The following is an 18,862-nucleotide window of genomic DNA, read 5'->3' as shown; positions in this document are numbered from 1 at the left end:
GGGGTCCGCAAGAAGTCACATAGCAGGACAAGAACCCACAATTCTTGACTCATCCCAGGCTCCTTCCTAGGTGATATAGGTCCTCGGTCCAGAGATGGAGGCTGATGGATTCTTAGGGCTTTTGGACTTAACATCCCAGGATAGGCATGCAGGGCTGTGTGCTTCAGGGTCAAGAGCTACCTGTCACTAGGATTTGTAAAGAGATCACCATCTCAACAGAGGTCATTCAGGGAAGTCCCCAGGGCCACCAGCATGTCCCTATTTATCTGACAGGGTATTTATTATAAACTTCACAGAAACTTCTCAAACTAAATGTAATTGACTTTAACTCATCATAAAGAAAGAGACTCTGTACTTTCAGAGTGGAAAAGTTAAACGTTCATGAAGTCAAACAGAGGCCTGCGATTCCTTCTCCAAGCCAGGCTGCTGAGCTGCGAGGACCATTTTATTTTCCCGTGACAGAATTGCGTTAAAACTCCAACATGACCTTCCTTCCCTCGGTTGTCTGAGCAAAAGGCCACTCTACTCTGAGTCTGAAAGGAACAGAGTGAGCCATTTGGGAAAAGGACATGGACCCTCTCAAGAGCTTTCCACCTCAACCTCTCCCACTTACGATATGAAATCCTGGGCCCACCACATCCAATTCTGAATATCAAAAATATAATTTAAAAAGGAGATCCAAAATTATATTTTCTCAGCTTTCAAATTAAACATAGAAGGCAGGAAATATACCACAACCCCAAATGATGACTTGGTTACTACTTGAAGATAGTACTGTAGATGAACCATATTTGTTTTCCTTTTCCCACAAATGAGCATGTATGTTTAGAAATAAATTTCTTAGGGCTCTAGTGCTGAGTAAGAGTAAGCACAGCCTGTCCTTCCCCCCGCATACAATGTAAACCCTGGACAGAATGTGCGAAGCAGCTATCGGAGGACTCTCAGGAAGAAATGGTCGGTGGCCTGGGACCAGAAAATCAGAAGTACAAGGAATCCGGTGGCAAGCTTCCTGTTTTTTGTTCCTGTATCTGCTGGCCTCGTCTCGAAGGCAGTGTGAATCCAGGAACTGTGCACTAGACACAAAAAGAAAGAACTCGGAGGGAAGGCCTGTCTTTTCGGTCCGAGGAGTAGGAAGGAGGGCCCTCCCTTCAGGGCAGACAGAAGGAGGGAAATCTTTTTTCTTTCTTTTCCATCTGGCCCTGCCCCCAGGTAAACCTCACACTGAAGCTGAAACTTGGCACCAGGGTGGCAGTGGCATCTGGAAAAGCACCTGAGGGGAATCCTTTTCTCCAATCAAAAGAACTGTGGCCTGAAGGGTGTGTGTGTGGGGGGGAATCCCCATTTCCTTTTTTCTCTCTTCATCTTGTTGCTTGGCCCCAGAGCAGATTGTCACAGGTTGTATGCAGGAGAGCAGGGAGGCTGAAGGCCCTGATTTCTAGTTGGAGGCCTAGAGAATGAGTGGTCTTGAAAACTGGAGTTGCGGGGGGGGGGGGGGGGGGGGTGGAGAGGAGGGAGCTTGAGAAATAGATCTCATAAAGTTGCAATATGACCTGCTAGGCTCACATGCTTGGGTCTGACCTTAAACAGTATTCCAACTAAACTTTCAGGTGGACAACCCAGATTTCAGACTGGCCCCTGGGTGGCACAAGTTTAGGACAGATCTGACTTACACTGTAAGTTTCGAAAATGGAACTGATATTGGAACTCTGGGCCTGTTAAAAAAACACACACAGTTCAACTGAGTAAATTTTTAAAGATCTTATTGGCTTTATTGAACGATTCATGAATTGAGCAGCATCCAATCCAGCAGATAGGAAGGAGCTCTGAGGAACTGTACAAAATAAAAGAACTTTATAGGCAAATGGAAGGAGGAACAAGGAAGTTATCCTAAGGAAAAAAGCAGGTTTGTTAGCAAGTTTATTGGGGATAGTGGTGTCCATCAGACAGATTACTTAACATTGTAAAAAGAATGACTCTCAAAGACATTACACTGGGAGAAGGCATATCCAGTCTCCAATGATTCTATGTATTGGAAAAGGCAAATCTATAGGGACAGAGAAGAGATCAGTGTTTGCCAGAGGATGGGATGGGGTGAAGGTTTGACTGAAAAGGGGCAGCATAAGGGGGATTTTTTTGGGTGATGGAACTGCTGTGTCCTGACTATGGAGGTAGTTAGACAAATGTGTTTAAAACACACAAAACAAGACATACAAAAAGGTTAATTTTATGGCACGCTAATTTAAATTTTTTAAAAATGAAGACAAAATATATTCAAATAAATTTCTCTTTAAAAATGCTTGAGAAGAAGTTTTTCAGTGGGGTTTCTTCTAGAAAGGCTGCTTTGTGAGAGCTCTGCAACACCAGCCCCGGTGCTTGTGGGTCTGTTTGTTCAACTGTAAAACGAGATCAGTCTAAAACAGTGGCTTTCCTTCTTCCCAGCCCTAAAATTGCACCCCTGGGCAATTGCACCCCTTTGTGGAAGTGAGGGTAGGTTTGGAGAGAAAGAACATTTGGCTGGCACTGAGTTCTGGACCCACAGAGCAGTTGTGCTTTTTTCTGTTTCATATGTTTGCCTGGAAACCTCTGTATCAGAATAGCTGGTCTTGAGTCAGATCCTCAGGCCCCTGGGGGATTTGAACAATTCTGGATTTCAGGGCTACTGGTGGGGCCCACTCATTTGTCCCTTGGGCACATACCCCCGTGGACCCCAGTGCGTGAACCAGACCAGGGCACTGGCTCTAATGGTCAGTGACCTAAACGAGGACTTTGGGGTGAAGCTGGAAGTGTGCTCCTTGCTTTAGGACCCCCAGGTCATACATGGATTGAACACAGTGAGAACTCCGGAAAGGTTCTGAAGTCTAGGTGTCCTCCGAGGTAGGGTCTGAAAGGACTTAAACCATTTTTCCCCCACCACACAGGATGACTTTTTGGAAGAACACTTAGTAAAGGACTATGCACAGATGGGGGAAATGCCATCATGAGGATGACTGTGCTGACTTGGACCAGCAGGACCACAGCATCATTCATGAGAACTGCCAGTTACACTAAGCACCTACCTTGTGCCAGGTACCATGCTAGAGAATTGTTGAACCTTCATGATGACCCTGTGATAAAAGGGCTGTCATTGCTTGGACAGATGAGGAAACAGACTCCAAGAGGTGCAAAATCACATGGGGAGGTGGTGGCAAGGCTGGGTTAGGGTCTGCAGCTCCAGCCTTCCAAGCCAAGGCCTGTGAGAGGAACCCTTAAAGCCTGATGTCAGGCCTTCTCTCCACCGGTGCCCAAGAGAAAACTAATGCCACCTTTCATCAAAGGCTGGTGGAGGATTGCCAAGGGCACTTTGAGATCTTATCATGTACAAAAGCACTAAAAAAAAGGTTTGAAAAATTTTTATATGGTGGAATGCTTTCTTTGAAATTATCTTGTGTGTAAATCCAATCCAGAAAACCAGAGTTGGGCCCTATGGTTGAAGGTGGGAGTGGGGTCGGCCTGGAGCCCCTAGGGTTCCCAGAGCACCATTGAAGATCACTTATCCAGTAAGTTGGCACGTACTGTGAGAAGCAAGGAGCTGCCATGATGCTTAAGGCTCTGGCTTTGAAAGAATGAGGTGGGACTGTGGCAGACTCATCCCTGGGTTAGTTGGTCTGGGGGAAGGCTGCAGGAGTCCAGTCTTGCCATATGCTTTGGGCTCTGGTCCATTTGACCCAGACACCACCTGCCTTACTCTCTCTCCACTCTGGCCAATAGCCATGACCTGTCACTCACTGGATAGAAAACTTATCTTCACTATTTTACACCCAGTGAATTTAATCTTTAAAGATATGGATTACAAGATTAAAAGCTACAGCACTCTTCCTTTTTATTGCTCTGATAAAAGGCATCATCTGTTTTTTTCTGTAGCACAAAAGTCGAATGTTTAAGTTCAGATCTTAGTGTAGCATCAACAGCAGATCTGCAGCTCTGACCCCGATGCAGGCAGGGGCTGGTACATGGCTCACAGTGGAATCATTAAACGAACCTCCTTCTCGTAGATGTCAGGGATCATTCCCATAGGGGAGTGGACCATGTGTACGGTGTTCTTACCAAACAGCTGGAACTCATAGTGGATAAGCTGCTCCCAAAAGCCGCTGTTGGGCCGGATGATGGGCCGACATGACTTGGTCCATGTGTGGGCATCCAGCAGGGACATGGCGTGGTACTTCATGAGGTAGGCGAGGCAGAGGGCAGCCGAGCGGCTTACACCGGCTGCACAGTGGAGCAGTGTACGGCCCTGCTTCATCTCGACACTGTGGATGTGGTCAGCAATGGGGTCAAAGAAGTCACAGAGACGTGACGTGGGTATGTCAGCCACAGGCACTTGTACATACTGGATATCTTCATATAAGGTATTCACCACCTCCACGGAGACATTGATGACCGTGGTGATCTGGTTGCTGGAGAGCATAAGTTTGTTGTTGGCGGCCACCCCATTGCTGATATACAGGCTACTGGTGATTTGTGAGAGGCCACTGACTGAGGGCTGTCGGAACTGAACAGGGAACGTACATGGAGATGCTGTCATCAGGCCGGTGGTTCAGTGGCCAGTGAGACATAAAGGCCGCATCTTTCTGCTAGGCTGTGTCCATGGAAAACTGCAAGGAGGGAGAGAATGTTTAGAGGGCAGGAGCCCAGCTGGGCCAGCAGGCCAACCCCAGAGGATTTCTGGGAAATGGATGGATGGGCCTATAGCAGGATTCCCCAAGGTGGTCCTCTGAGCATCACAGTACAATGACCCAGGGAACTTACTAAAAATGCAGCTACCCAGGCACTTCCTCAAATCCAGAGTAGGATCTGGGGTGAGGAGCATAAATCTACATTTTCAGCATGCTTCTCAGGAGACCTAATGTGTATTGTAGGACAAAGGACAACCCCCTGAGCCTGGCACTGAAGGCTTCCCTTGACAGGCCCCACATTTTTAGTTGGGCAGGCTGACTTGCATCCCACATCTGAGCCTTGGCCTAACTCTCCACCTAGGCTCACACAGCTCTTTTCTCTCTTCTCTTCAATATCCTCTCTTTCCTTCCAGCCCCTCTAAGTGGGAACCACTCACATGGTCTCCCTCTTCTTCTGACTTTATGGTCAAATCATGAGACTCTGAACCAGTGACATGAAACCAGAGCCCACTGTGCTGAGAGTCACTGGTGGTATGGGAGAGAAGAGGGTCTTAGCTTCCCTTCTCCAGGAACCATCTCTTTGAAGAGACAAAATGTACCTATGTGCAGTAGTCCTACATCATTAATCATGCTCCTAAGGATGGCCTGGCAAAGAGAGCTGCTGAAAGCTTCCTGGAGGACAGAATAAGGGGCACCACAGCCCCCCCAACCACCCCCGCCTCCGCCATGCAATGGCAAGTGCAGAGAGGCAGAGGGACTTCAGGTAAATAAGCCATACCAGTGTGATGCTGTATATAGCAGCATCCCAGAGTGGGGCAGGACCCCCTGCCTCCTCTACTTGAACAAAGCTGTAAAAATAGCACATCTTCACATGTTTCACTGAAATAGGAACATTCAGATTTAGAGCACACCTCTCAAACGAAATAGCAGACTTTATCCGGCACAAACATAAGGAGCTCAAGTTCTGTTCTCTTGCTTAATATATTTCAGTGGCTACCCACTGTCAGGAGATGGAGTCCCTTAGCTTAGCTGTCAAGGCCATTTACACCCTGGCTGTTGCCCATCTCTCTAGCTTCCTGTTAGCCTTCCCTATGTCCTGAAGGGCCTCAGCTGGGCTGAGCCACTTGCAGTTCCATGTAGACATCTGGTCCTCTCTGGCCTTTGCTGCTCTCAGTCCCTTTTCTTACAAGCTTGTCAGATCCTAGTCTGTTACATTCAGCAGAGGACTGGTGAGCCTGTGTTCTTAGCCAAGGGTCACTTCCTGAGGGAAAACTCGCAGGATCACAACCCTCCCCTACATTTGACTACGTCCCTGCTCCAGGCTTTCTAAGCCCTATATGCTCTCCTTCCTAACTTCCTGAAGATGTGGTTTTGCCTTGATCTGTGAGTTCTATTGGGACATCACTGTGACTATCTTCACTCCTACTGTGTAACCTGTGCCAAGCTCTATGTCTCCACAAGTAGGTGCTTGATAAATATTTGTTGAATGAGGGAATGCTTCCAACAACCACGACTCTGCCTTTCGAGAAATCTGGAAAGGATGAGTTCTCTGGCTATGTTTCTCTAGAATTTGGAGGAGGGGCTGGGTGGAGGTGAGTATGGTTCCTAGGCTGTTGGAGAGGAAGGACAAAGACTGCATAGGCAAATCCTACCTGCCAATGCTCCAGAATCAAATGCATCAGGCAGGTGGGGCTGGTTTGTTCTAAAGGTCATGTGCAGGCAGGGAAAAAGCCTCCCTCTCCCAACCCAGTTGGAAGTCTAAATATTCTGAATCCTCCTCAACCAAAAATCCAGAGAGAAGTGGCCTGAGCCCCTTCACCCCCTTAGTGCTTAGTGGACAACAGAAATACAGGAGATTGCTGTTCTCATCACAGTGACAAAAAGTTGCAGAGGAAACATTGCTCTTGAAGGTGAGGGTAGTGACCAGAGGAGAGTCATTTTCATTAGGTGCTGGGGATACCGAAATGTACAAGACTGCAATGGCTCTTCTCTCACAAAGCCCACAGTCTAGTGGGAGAGACAGACATTAAACAGGCAATTACAGGGACAACAGAGTTGGAAAATAGACATAACAGTGCCGACCTTTTAAGGATCTTCTGATGATTAAATGAGGTAAGCCAGGTAAAGTATTTAACACAGAACCTGGCATAGAGTGAGCCCTCTAGAAATGATAACTATTCTTGCTTTTGTTAGGGAAGTTAACATGCAGGGCATTAAGGAAGTGAAGACTAAAGGGATTTACTTCCAGGGCTAGGAAGCAGCAAAGATCGCCTGAAGAAATGACACAAAGATCTGAAGAACGTTTAGAGAGGGAGGGAGGGAGGTGGAGAAACGGCAACTCCACTGCTGCTCAGGGTCACGGTTTTATAGCCTACAAAGCCTTTGGCTTCCCTCATCTGGTTGGATCTTTAAAGCAACATAATAGACCCATGTCCGGAGTTAATATATACATTTTACACATGGGGAAAGTGTGACAGAGAGGGGGAAAGGACCTGTCTAGGGTCACAAAGGAAGGTCCGAAAGCCGGTCTTTCTGGTCTCATTATTTGTGGGAAAAGTCAGCAGACACCGCGGGGCGTTTGTTAATTCTGGGTTAGAAACGAGGAACAAAGTTCGCGGGTTGACAGGAGCGAGGCGTCCCTTCCGGAGTAGAGCCCAACAGGTTTCCTTGGAAGCTGGCATTGTAATGGGATCCCTCATCTGCTGGGTATCCAGACCCAGATGGTCTTACCTCTCCCGCGGGCGCGAGGGCAGGTTCGTTCAGGGGGCAACCATGCCCGAAGCCGAAGACCAGGGTCTGGGGGAGAGAGATGACCGATCACAACGCGGGAGCTACGATTTCCCGCGGCCCGGCGCCCTGGTTTCCATAGTAATGGTCGCCGGTCGCAGGGAGAAATCGCAGTGCCGAGTCTGCGGAGAAACCCCCGGCCTCGTCTTCCCGCCCTGGAGCTTCCCCATCCCGACTCACCCGGTTACCCGCCCCACGATCCCGCGGGGACCACAGCAGCCTTAACCGAGAAGTAGGGTTGGCTCGGCGCTCTCAGCCCACGCCGCCCACCGAGCTCGTCTCCATGGCAATGCGCCAGACCGCACAACGGCAGCCGCCGAGGGACAATCGTGCTGCGCTCGCGGCCTTCCGGGCACAGCGCGCGCACCGTCCTCCTGGTCCCGCCCCCCTCGCTCGTCTCGGAAACGGCGAGGCGGGCTCAGCCCACTGCGTCTGCGCAACAGCTCACTCCACGTCGGCGCGCGCCCGCCGAGCATGGCTGCCTTCCCCGCAAGTCTGCCTCCGCAGTCCCCTAGTGAGGAGAACGCGGCTACCCAGCAGCACAGGCCCTCGGTCACATGGAACTTAACCTCGCCCATGAGCAAAACGGCCACCGCCAGGTCGAGCACCAGTACCGCCATTTATCCGGCCTCAATCGTTCTCCGGCGCCATAGGCTCGGCAGCAGCCCCGAAATCAACTTAGGGACCCAGCCGCAGATCTGCTTCCTGCAGCCGCGGACCTCGCAGCCGCTAGTGCTCTTCAGGTGCGGTCGGGTGCCCAGAGCGTTGGTCAGACACCGTGGCCCTTGAGGGAGCGCGAACTCCCTCAGAACCGCGCTCCCTCCGCCGGCCCCAGAGATCCTGGCTTTGTCACTCCCAGAGCCCTGCTTTTTCTAGACCCCAGGAGAGTCTTGATTCCTCACAGACCCGGGACCGGCTCCTTCCCAGTCCAGCTCTTCTCAACGCCAGGAGCCCGAATCCCCTCAGCCCAGACTCCAGGGAGAAACAGGGAATCCCAACTCCAACCCACAGACCCACCGAATCGTCCCAGCTCTGTAGTCTCCCTGGGGTGATATCATGTAGCCCGGGGGGTCCCCAGCGCCGAGCCTTGAACTTCTTTAGAGCCTGATGAGGCGCAGGTCCTCTCAAGCCTGACACCCCTCTCCTCAGCTTCTACGTTCCCCAGTGGCCCTGGGGAAACCCCCAGTTCCCTCAGCCTGGCCTCAGTCCCCACGGACACCTATTTACCCTCCCCACTTCGATTTCACACCCCTTGCCAGCATTCTCCAGGTGCCCACAGAAGCCTTGCTTTGGAAAACAATTTGGTTCAAAATGACCTTTTATTACTTGAGAGGAAATATTTCCAGTCACTGCCTTTTTTTCTTCCTTCCGAAGAAGTATTGGTAAATTTGGTGCACCACTGAATGGGCGAAGAGTGTTTTATGTGTCTAAGTATTTTAAGCCTTTTTTTTTAAACACCAGGATTTGGGGAACTTTTGCATGTGAGCATCCTTTTTCATCACCTCATGCCTTTGCTGTCAGGAAAATGTAAACGGGAGATAGCAACCATTTGTTTATTTCTACTACTTTGTGAATATAAAAACATTCATAAAACCATGGTTCCAAATTGGCTGAAATGAATTAGAAAAAAAATGTTTTAATTCTTCAAAATGTTTTCTTTTAAAAATTGTCTTTTTTGTCCTATGAAAGTAGTATACACTTATAGAAAAATCAGGTAAGACAGACAAGCAAAATGAATGGCCAGAGACAATCACTGTTAACATTTTGATGTATATTATTCCAGATCCATTAACACATATGTACTATAACATGCTTGCACTTTTTGGGGGGAGGGACGTCACCAAAAAGCTCACTTATTTTTGTAGCCCTCTTTCTCCCCATCCAATACACAATGAATGTCTTTTATTCATAACTGCAGAGTATTTATTGTAGGACCTAATCACAATTTATTCAGTTGCTTCCCTACTGTACATTTAGTTCCCAAATTTTAGAAAGAAAATATGAGCAATTATTTTGAAGTAGGCAAAACCATTTAAAGGTACATAATTGCAAAATCACTTCATGGTGTAACCAGATTATCAAAAAGTGAAAGGAGAACTCAGTGCCTGGTATTATCCATTTTTGACCAATTCCTCATTTTGACCAAATCATTATCTCTAGTTTCGCCTTGCTCCAATTCACTCCACCCTACCCCACCCCACACCATCTTCTACCTCTCACCCTCCAGATTCTCCTCAAATGTTCCCTACGTTGACTTGTTTCAAACCCTTTTCTCTTAGAATTCCCCTATTAAGCAACCTAACCTCTGTCCAAACTCTTTACATTTTCTTTTCCCCTGCTTCCTCTGACCCCTCCCCCAAAGATCCCCCTTAGATCTAGGCTCTGGAGCAAGTACCTCCCCTTCAGCTCCCCTCAAATTCAGCCCTTTGAACTCTACAATACAACTTCTGCCCCTCTTCTCTAAGACCCCTGCTTCCCATTTTGTCCTGCATTTTCTCCTTAAGGTGGCTGCACCAGCAGACAGTTCTGAGTCCTTGTTGACACTTCTCTTGTGGACTGCTCTTTCTACATCCTTCTCAGGACGGCTTTTTTTCTCAGCATTCAAGGGACTACCCCTTTAGTGCATATTTTCCACAAGAAGAAATCTAGGCCTCCCTTGCTTCTCTGACAATTATGACAGAACTGTGCCTCTCCCAAGAAACCTGGGGAGGCCTCAGCTACTATCCCAGGACTCTATCATATCAGGCCCTTCCCTAGCCCTGGCCTCAGCCATCTCAACCTGTACCACCTTCCTCTGCCCCCTCCAGCTTAATGAATTCCAGTGAAGCAGCCGTGACAAAATTTTTACCCAAGAGCCAGTTATCTCGGGTGATTATTCGTGACAACCTCAGTGCACAACGAATCTATGAGATGGAGGTAAAGTCCTCACAAGCTTTTGTGTTAGAGGGTGTTAGTGGCTTGACCCAGGTTCATGTCACTCTCCCTTATACCTTAGGGGAGTTCACAGGTCTTAGAGGTGATAGGGAGCCACCAACATGCACTAATGCAAGTCCCATTTTATAGAGGAGACTGAAACTCTGGGTTACTGATTTGCCCAGGGGGTCACAGCTGTTCCTATGCTGAGGGAACCTAGGGGAAAGACTTTATGTTTTGACTCTTGTGGCATTTTTTTCCCCCCTTCAAAGCACATTACTTTTCTATTTGGGGAAGCTGAATGGATTCCTACTATCTCCCATAAAAAGAAGTCTTGGGTCTTAGAGTTTGAAGTGGCATCAACACAGTTTGGTCAGTTTTTTCCCTTGGGGGTTATCCCCCATTTTTCATATGAGAATTGAGGTTCTTCTGCTTTTTGCTTATGGACAACTAGGGTTTGACCTGCTTAGCTGAAAGCCCCCAGAAGAAGAGGGAAACCACAGTGCCATCACTCCACAGACCCTGATTGATGAATTCATTAAGTATATCTTTAGGGCCTGCTTGGGACAGACACTGTTTTGGGGAATGGGAAGAAACATGAGTATGACAGATTCCGAAAATGTACTCATTTCTTCAAGTAAAGCAGGCAGCCTGGGATTGAGCTGCTGCTTCCTTCTTGACTGTTGAGTTTCCCTCCATGTTCCAGGACCAAATCTGGATGGGCCCATGGGATTCTGACATTGAAAAGAGGAGGCTTAAGAGATGGTGCCAGGCCCTGCCAGGCGTGGCTCAGCTGTTGAGCATTGACCTACGACCCAGGAGATCTCGCTTTGATTCCAGGTCAGGGCACATGCCTGAGTTGCAGGCTTGATCCCCAGTCAGGAGCGTGCAGGAGGCAGCCAATCGATGACTCTCTCATCATTGATGTTTCAACTCTCTCCCTTCCTCTCTCTCAAATCAATAAAGATATATTTTAAAAAGAGAGAGAGAGATGGTGCCAGATTCTCTTAAGGGCCACAGAGACCAAAAGAAAAGTAGAGGCCTGGGTGTTTCTCCCGCTGCTAAACTTCCAGTGGCCTGCTGTAGTAGAGACAGGATAGACTTGGAGATGGGCAGGCCAGCTTTGTGTTACCTTGGACAATCACATTTCCTTCAGTATGCTCTTTTCTCCTTTGTAAAACAGGATCTATTAGGATTCTCTCAGTTGTAGGTACAACAAACTGAACTTGAACTGGTTCAAGCAAAATAGAGAACCATGAGTTTACATAATCTAGGATGGGTAGGGCAGGGTCACCAATGTTTGGGATGAAAAAAGCCAGGGGCTCCAACTCTCCCTCTTGATCTTTTCTGCTGCTTTCTGCGTGTTCACATCATCATCAGGCTAGCTGTCTCTGGGAGCATGGCCACAAGAAACTATGGCCTGTAGCCCAGAAAGGAAATGGAGTGCTTCCTCTGTTCGAGTTAGACAAATCCTAGAGAAGGACTCCAGCTGGCCCAGGTTGGGCTGTGGGCCCATCCCTGCACCAATCATTATGGCCAGGTGGTATTGGCTATTCTGACTGGCCCAGGAGGGTCTGGTCCAACTCCTATAACCAGTGCGTGGGGGATGTTGTACCTCTGGCAAGTGGGGTGAGTATCTCTGAGAGACTAACTAAAAACTCTCCCAAGTTTTATATGTACCAGAGGGCTGTGCCATCCTCCAGTTATCCAGAAGTCCTTTTAATGTTGTCTTGAGCCCTTAGTATTTTAGGTACTCAACATCCAGTATGTATCACAGTGGTACCTCGGTTTTCAAACGTCTCTGTTGATGAACATTTCGGTTTACAAACACCGTAAACCTGGAAGTAAATGCTTCGGTTTTGGAACATACCTCAGAAGTCGAACATGCCCCATGGCTTCTGCTGAGTGCAACATCCTGAGGCCTAGCTGTCGTCTGTTGATCCCTTGGTTTTCGAACATTTCAGAACTCGAATGGTCTTCCAGAACAGATTACATTCGAAAACTGAAGTACCACTGTATTACCCCATTTAATAGTTCAGGAAACCAAAGCTCAGAGAGATGAGTAACATCACTAAGGTCACAGAATGTATCACTGCCGAGTTGCAAACCTGGGCCTGACTGACCGTGGTGTAGGATGATCTCCCATAAGGACAGGGGCTTGTTTGTCGACCCAGTTGCTGGCTGAGGGCCTAGCTTGTAGGAACTCAGTGGATTTGAAGCCTGAGTGGCAGCGTGGCAGTGTTTCTGTCTTCTCTGAAAAAGTGATCACTTTAGGGGAAGAGGCAACTTTGACTAGCCAGTGATTTGTAAGGACCTCAAGGAGGACAGCTAAGGTCTAGTGTCTAGGAATCCCCTGAGCACACTCTGAGAACAATGATGGCAGATATCTCATTTATGGCCACAGTTCTCAACTGGAGACAGTTTTGCCCCTCAGGGGACATTGGCAATGTCTGGAGACATTTTTGGTAGCACAAGTGAGAGTGGGGTGGTATTACTGGCAGTTAGTAGGTAGAGGCCAAGGATGTACAGTACAGCTCCCCACCACAAAGAATTACCTGGCCCCAAGCGTCAAAGTGCCAAGGTTGAGAGACTCTGATCCATAGTAAAAGTCAAGCTCAAGCCTTAGCCAGTTTGACTCCGTGGTTAGAGTGTCGGCCTTCAGATTGAAGGGTCTCAGGTTCGATTCCTGGTCAAGGGCATGTACATTGGTTGCAGGCTCGATCCCTGGCCTCAGTCAGAGCACGTATGGGAGGCAACCAATCGATGTGTCTCTCTCACATTGATGTTTCTCTCTCCCCCCTCCCTTCCACTCTCTCTGAAAAGCAATGGAAAAAATATACTTGGGTATTAAAAAAAAGTCAAGCTCAAGGTGAAATCACTAGTTTAGAGAAGCTAAAAAGCTTGCTCCCAAGGGGATGCACTAGAAAATAGTGATATGAAGCAGCCACTTAACTTCTCAATGGCTATATCAGCATTATCTCAGGTACATGAGAAAAATATAGATTCCTGGGCCCAATCCAAGTCCTACTAAGCTAGACTCTGAGGTCTATGTTTTTATCAAGTAACTGAAAAGTTTCTGATGCTCAGCTACTGATTTGAACTATGTCTTTTAGTGTCCATATTTTCTGCCATCCACCCTCCCTCTTTATGCTTTATTCCCAAAATCCACTCAGTCACTAACTCTCTGTGTCAAATAATTATGGCAACATTGACTGGCCTTATGGAGCTCTCCTTTGCTTACATTGTACATATTTTGAGACAATGTCAGTGCTTAGAATCCCCAGGAGAGTTTATTAAAGTGTAGACCCTGAGGATTACCTCCCACCTGGTTCTGTTTCAACATGCCCAACATTTCCCCATCAGTCAAAACCCAACCCCTATAAATTAAATAAATAAATAAAAATGTAAAAACCCAAAACAACAACAACAACAAAAAAACAATCCCCCAATTTTTATGCCAACTCTCCACAAGGCTTTCCTCGCTATCTCCCTTCTTTGAACCCTGCTTTTAAAAGGGATATGTCGCTTTCTGCCTTGCTTAGAAATATTTGGGCATGTGGCCCATCTTCCTATCTATGTTGTAATTTCTGTGAAGACATGGAGCTGATTTTTCTTTGCGTCCTCTCTGCAGCTAGCTCACTGCAATAAATAAATGAGCAGGTAAGATAAAGGATGTGCCTTCCCAGAGCGCATCGTCTTGTTGGGGACAGACAAAAATGATGTACTAGAAGAAATAGAGTTCAATGTGATGTAGGAGATGTCACATACAGTATGTGGGAAGCATCAATGAGTAATAGGGACAGGGTGATAGAAGTTAAAGAATGGGGAGGGGAAGGAACAAGATGCACCTCTTTCTGACCAGTCTTCATATAGAGGCGTTGAGGCCAAAATCAGGGTCCTAGGCTGCAAACTCTCAGAAGGTACCATAGGAGTTATCTAGCTCAATGCCCACATTTTACAATTAGGGAAACTAAGAGTCCCTGTGAGTAAAATTATTTATGGAATATTGGGCCCAGCTGGCACATTTTTCACCCCCATATCAGCAACATAGATGCCTCTCTTGTTATGAAGTAGTTTCTTCATCCTAACCTCATTTGTTTTTCTGTAAGACGAAAACTTCAGAAAAGACCAAGAAAAAGATGAGCCACTTGTATGACCACCTGAAAAAAAAGTTCATGATGGACCAGCTCAGAAAGCTGGGGCGCTGGAGACAGGAATCCACGAACTTCCGGCAGTACCTGAGCAGTATCCGGGCCTTCCATTCTAAGAAGAAATCCAGACCACCCTAGTCATGGCAGATGATTTGTCCGGGGCCATAACAACACTAGACTGACAGGAGGAGAAGATGTAGAAGCTAGCCAGCCAGTACCACCATGGAACAACAATAAACCGAGACCAGTGAACAGTGGAGCACAAAAATCCTAGCAATTCTAATATTCCTTGCCCTGCCCCATTCATTCCCTCTGTTCTGGTGAAGGCGATCCTGATAGTCCCCTAGCTGCCTGAGTGGAGGAGCTTAATCAAGCCAGCTTTCATGGTTAAAGCAAAGATCGATCTTCGGTATCCACGTGTCTGAGGTCAAATGCCAGGCCAAGTGCACTGAGGCAGGTGGCTAAGAAGAATTGTCACCCATTCTGGTATGAATTGGCTATTAGGGAGAGTTAGGCTGGGCTCTCAGAGGTGTGGACGAGAGAGATGTTCACTCGGGAAGTGGAAGAGTGGAGCACAGGAGTCTTGACCACTGCCCATTAGCTGTGAAAAGTTGTCCTCAGTTTTGCCCTCAGGAAATCTTTGTGGAATATCTTTTGTGTCTGAAGAACTGTGCTGATGGCAGGGGACAGGCGAATGATACTTTCTTTTAAAGGGATCAACTATTTTTGAGCATACCTTTAATTTTTGCTGAAAATACACTTCATTTCCTCCCCACCATCACCAAATGCATGTCACTGCTTTAGAGTTACTTAGAAAAACTTCTTAGTTTAAAAACCTTGCTGGGTACCCAGTGGGCCTTGTTCCTTCCCTCTTCATAATTTCTCCATGACCTGGAACAAAAGGAGGGAACTTCTATTTACTGAGCACTTGCTACATGCAAGGTATTTTATATCCTACCTCATTCAGTCCTCACAACAACACTTGTCAGGTATCATGCACATCTTTCAGGTGAGAAAACCAAGGCACAGAGAGGCTAAGAAACATGCTCAGAGTCACTAGGTTTGAACCAGTCACCCTGGTGATCCTCAGCTTTACTGTGAGCACTGAACTCAACTTGAGCCAGTTTTGGTCACAGGAACTGCTCTGAGGGATGTCCATGTTTCAGGCCTCCTGTTTATGGCTCTTGCCCCTGACTTTTTCCTATGCTACCTCTGTTGACCGCAGTGGTCATTGACACAGCAGGGAGGAAGTTTCGAGTGAGGACTCATTTCTCTTATCGCAGGTCCGAGCTCCAGGTTGTCAGGTGGGGCAGTGGCTTTGGGACCCCAGCAGGTGGATGTGGAGTAGCCTATCAAAGGGCTAGGCAGCCCAGCTGGCATGGCTCAGTGGTTGAGCATCGACCCATGAACCAGGAGATCAGGGCACGTGTGTGGGTGGTGGGCTCCATCCCTTCCTCTCTCTGAAATCAATAAAAACATTTTTTAAAAAAGGGGAGCTAGGCAGCTGGAATTATAGAGGCAGCTGGTCAAGTAGCAGGGGAGGTAGGTAGCTGCTCCAGTTGCAGCTAAGAGTGATCCTAGTGTTCTTACATATCTGCCCCATGTATCCGTCCATCCATCCATCCATCCATCCATCCATCCATCCATCCATCCATCCATCCATCCACTTACCTATACATTTGTCTATATGTCCCTTCAGCACACAAACAGAACACGAAGGTGGAGGAAATGATTTTCTTGTTTGCTGTAACACCTCTCACTTTTCCTGATCAGTGTGGGTGGAAGTGGGGTGACCTGCCAACAGGGAGTATCTCTGACCTTGGGAAAGTTACGTCTCCACTCTGAGAGTTTGGGGAGGTGGAAAAACCTTAGAGCTGCCTTGTCCAGGTCACTTCTCATATTTCACCAAAGGATGACTGAGGCAGGGATTGACTTGCCACCGTCAGATAAGGAATTGGTAGATTTGGGACTGCATCCCAGGGCGCTGTGACTTATTTGTAAAGTAGGAATGGGAATCCTGGTTCTCCTCACCTCCTTCCCATGAGGTCAGTTGTGGGAAAGCGCCTTGAGAAGTGAGGTCATAAGCGAGAACACCCTAGAGGTGTAACACAGACCTTTGGCTGCTGGGCCAGGACAGATCCCACAGTGACCACAAGGGGTCAGCAGATGTTTGTGTGCTCAGCTAGGATCTGCTGGAAGGCAGATGCCTGTGTGTCCTGGGTCTGGGAGGGAGGCCAAATCATTTAACTCCTAGGGACCCTGAACACAAACAACAAGCAGGGACACATCCTGGCCCACCCCTTGTTGAATCAGGAAGCGTTACTCTGGGTATATACAATTTAGAACTTAGTCCAACTGCTGACTTTGGAACTCTGCAGGACTGGGGGCAGAGCCAGCACAGGCCTTGAACCGGGATCCCCTACCTCCCCCAGTAACTTTTCTCTGGGCTTCAGCTCTCCTACCTGCAACTGGGGTGGGTGCTGGTGGCTGATTTCCTTCCAGTTCTCAGAACCCAAGATGTGGCACAGAACTTTGCACACATAATGCTCCATAATTATCTGCTGAGTGGATGGAAACAACTCCTGCTCTGAGCAAAGCCAGTAAAATCCAGGCTTATACAAAATGATAATTTGGGGTTGAGTTTTGCTTTACTAATGTATCACTTGACAAGATGACTCCTGATGGAATTCCTTTGGCCAATCTGCTCATTGGGAGCATTTCAAATATTCTTTCATCAAATCACTGTCATTCAAATACACGTCCCACTGGGTTGAGTTGGGTCTTTCAGTTGCTGGAAGTACCCCAACCCAGAAGCTTTGTGTGATGGTCTTTCTCAGTTCTCCCTGTGGCTCCCACTCTGGCAGATTACTTAGACCTGTCATGAATTTATTGCAGGAGTCAAAACATATCATTAAGCATTTATTTGCTACTTGGCTTCCCTCCTCGGGGGTTGCAAACACATCTAGCACAAACAGCAGGCACTGAGTTTTTTCCATTGTTGCGGCTGTCAGCCACGAGTGTGTCAACCTTGGTCTCATCTCTTTCTTCTCTGGCCTCTGTTTAATTCATTTCACCAAACTTTTCACAGAGCATTCTTTAGTTTAATAACTAGAGAATATTTACTGAGCACCTACTATGCCAAATGTGCTTTACATACATGTTTTGATTACTTTTAACCTGTGAGGTAAGGATTATTATTCTCATTTTACAAATGAGCAAGAGAAAGCTCAGTGAGGTAGCTGAAGGTCCCACAGCTAAAGAGTGACTGGGCTAGGGCTTCCATATTAGATTTGACTCCCAAAGCCCAAGATTTCCCCTTCATATCACTGTCCATCAACATGTGCTCCATGATCCACCCACATCAGAAATGCCTAGGGTACTCATTAAAATGCACGCTCCTGGCTTCCACCTCAGACCTACTGACTCAGAATCCCAGGGAGAAGGGGATGGAAACTAAATTTCTAATAAGTTTCCCCAGAATGATTTTAAACATTTTTTTTTTTTTTTAAAGCCTGCAACCCAGGCATGTGCCCTCACTGGGAATCAAACTGTGATCTCCGGGATCCTAAGTTGACGCTCAACAGCTGAGCCACGCCTGGCCATGCCTAAACATTTTTTAAATAGTTCCAAGGTTCAAAAGGGTATAAGTGGAAAGCAAACACCCCACTCCATTCCCCAGTTGCCCAGTTCTCTTCTACCTTGCACCCAGATACAATCGCTTTTTCTTGGGGTGTTTGAGGACCACCTTTATACTTATGGGACAGACCAAGGTGGGCGGGTCTGAGATTCCAAAGCTCAAAGCAAAACTGCAGGTAAGACCACATTCAGGGGCAGGTGCCCCAGGAAGGGGTCCAAAGTCACCAGCAAAGATGTCAGGGACTTCTGCTTAGGGGAGTATCTGTACCTCCTAAGATACTCTTGAATCTAGAATCTCCCAGTCTTTTCAGCTCCTGCCATCACTTCATGTGGGAGGCTGGTCCCTGTGTTAGTGGTGGAAAAATGGCACCAGGTGTTAACCTGAGTTCAGCAACCTCAGTCCTTTAGTTCTGGCTAAGAGGAAGTTTACTTAGCAAGTCAAAGAGGTGGAAGAAGTGGGCCATAGAAGGAATAGGCCCTTGAAGCTTCAGGGAAAGAGAGGAAGGGAGGGAGAAAGGGAGGGATAGAAGGAGAGGAAGAGGGAGAGGAAGAGAGAGGGAGGGAGAGACGGAGATTGCACAAGCACACCCTGGGGAAATAAGGGGGGTGGGGCAAGGCATGCTTTTTTATCTGAGGTCTCTGGAGGATCTCAGTAGGGTATTCATCAGCTATCCCCCCCCCCCCCAGGTCATGGTCTCCACTGATTGGTCAGCCCGGGACCTG

General features: G+C 47.6%; 2 protein-coding genes across 3 annotated transcripts; one reads left to right on the top strand and one right to left on the bottom strand.

Moving 5' to 3' along the window:
* Positions 1 to 1,743: 1,743 nt before the first annotated feature.
* DUSP18 (dual specificity phosphatase 18) lies at positions 1,744 to 7,821 on the bottom strand. 2 transcript variants are annotated; one of them, XM_081122744.1, is made up of 3 exons: positions 7,620 to 7,821; positions 7,383 to 7,448; positions 1,744 to 4,631 (listed from the first exon to the last, which is right to left on the bottom strand). In XM_081122744.1, the coding sequence occupies exon 3, from the start codon at positions 4,559 to 4,561 to the stop codon at positions 3,995 to 3,997; it is 567 nt and encodes a 188-aa protein (XP_080978870.1). In that variant the 5' UTR covers positions 4,562 to 4,631; positions 7,383 to 7,448; positions 7,620 to 7,821; the 3' UTR covers positions 1,744 to 3,994. The 2 variants fall into 2 exon arrangements, with proteins under 2 accessions (XP_080978870.1, XP_080978871.1); XM_081122745.1 differs by lacking the exon at positions 7,383 to 7,448 and having other exon boundaries at positions 7,620 to 7,813.
* Positions 7,822 to 7,913: 92 nt separating this feature from the next.
* Positions 7,914 to 14,641, top strand: LOC308549781 (uncharacterized protein C5orf52; the record flags this gene model as incomplete). Its single annotated transcript, XM_081122776.1, has 3 exons — positions 7,914 to 8,182; positions 10,247 to 10,355; positions 14,462 to 14,641. The coding sequence occupies 3 exons, from the start codon at positions 7,914 to 7,916 to the stop codon at positions 14,639 to 14,641; spliced, it is 558 nt and encodes a 185-aa protein (XP_080978902.1).
* Positions 14,642 to 18,862: the final 4,221 nt, after the last annotated feature.

Source organism: Miniopterus schreibersii (assembly GCF_964146895.1).
Source record: "Miniopterus schreibersii genome assembly, chromosome: 20".
In the NCBI taxonomy this organism is placed as follows: Eukaryota; Metazoa; Chordata; class Mammalia; order Chiroptera; family Miniopteridae; genus Miniopterus; species Miniopterus schreibersii.
This window is presented reverse-complemented; position numbering and strand designations above follow the sequence as displayed.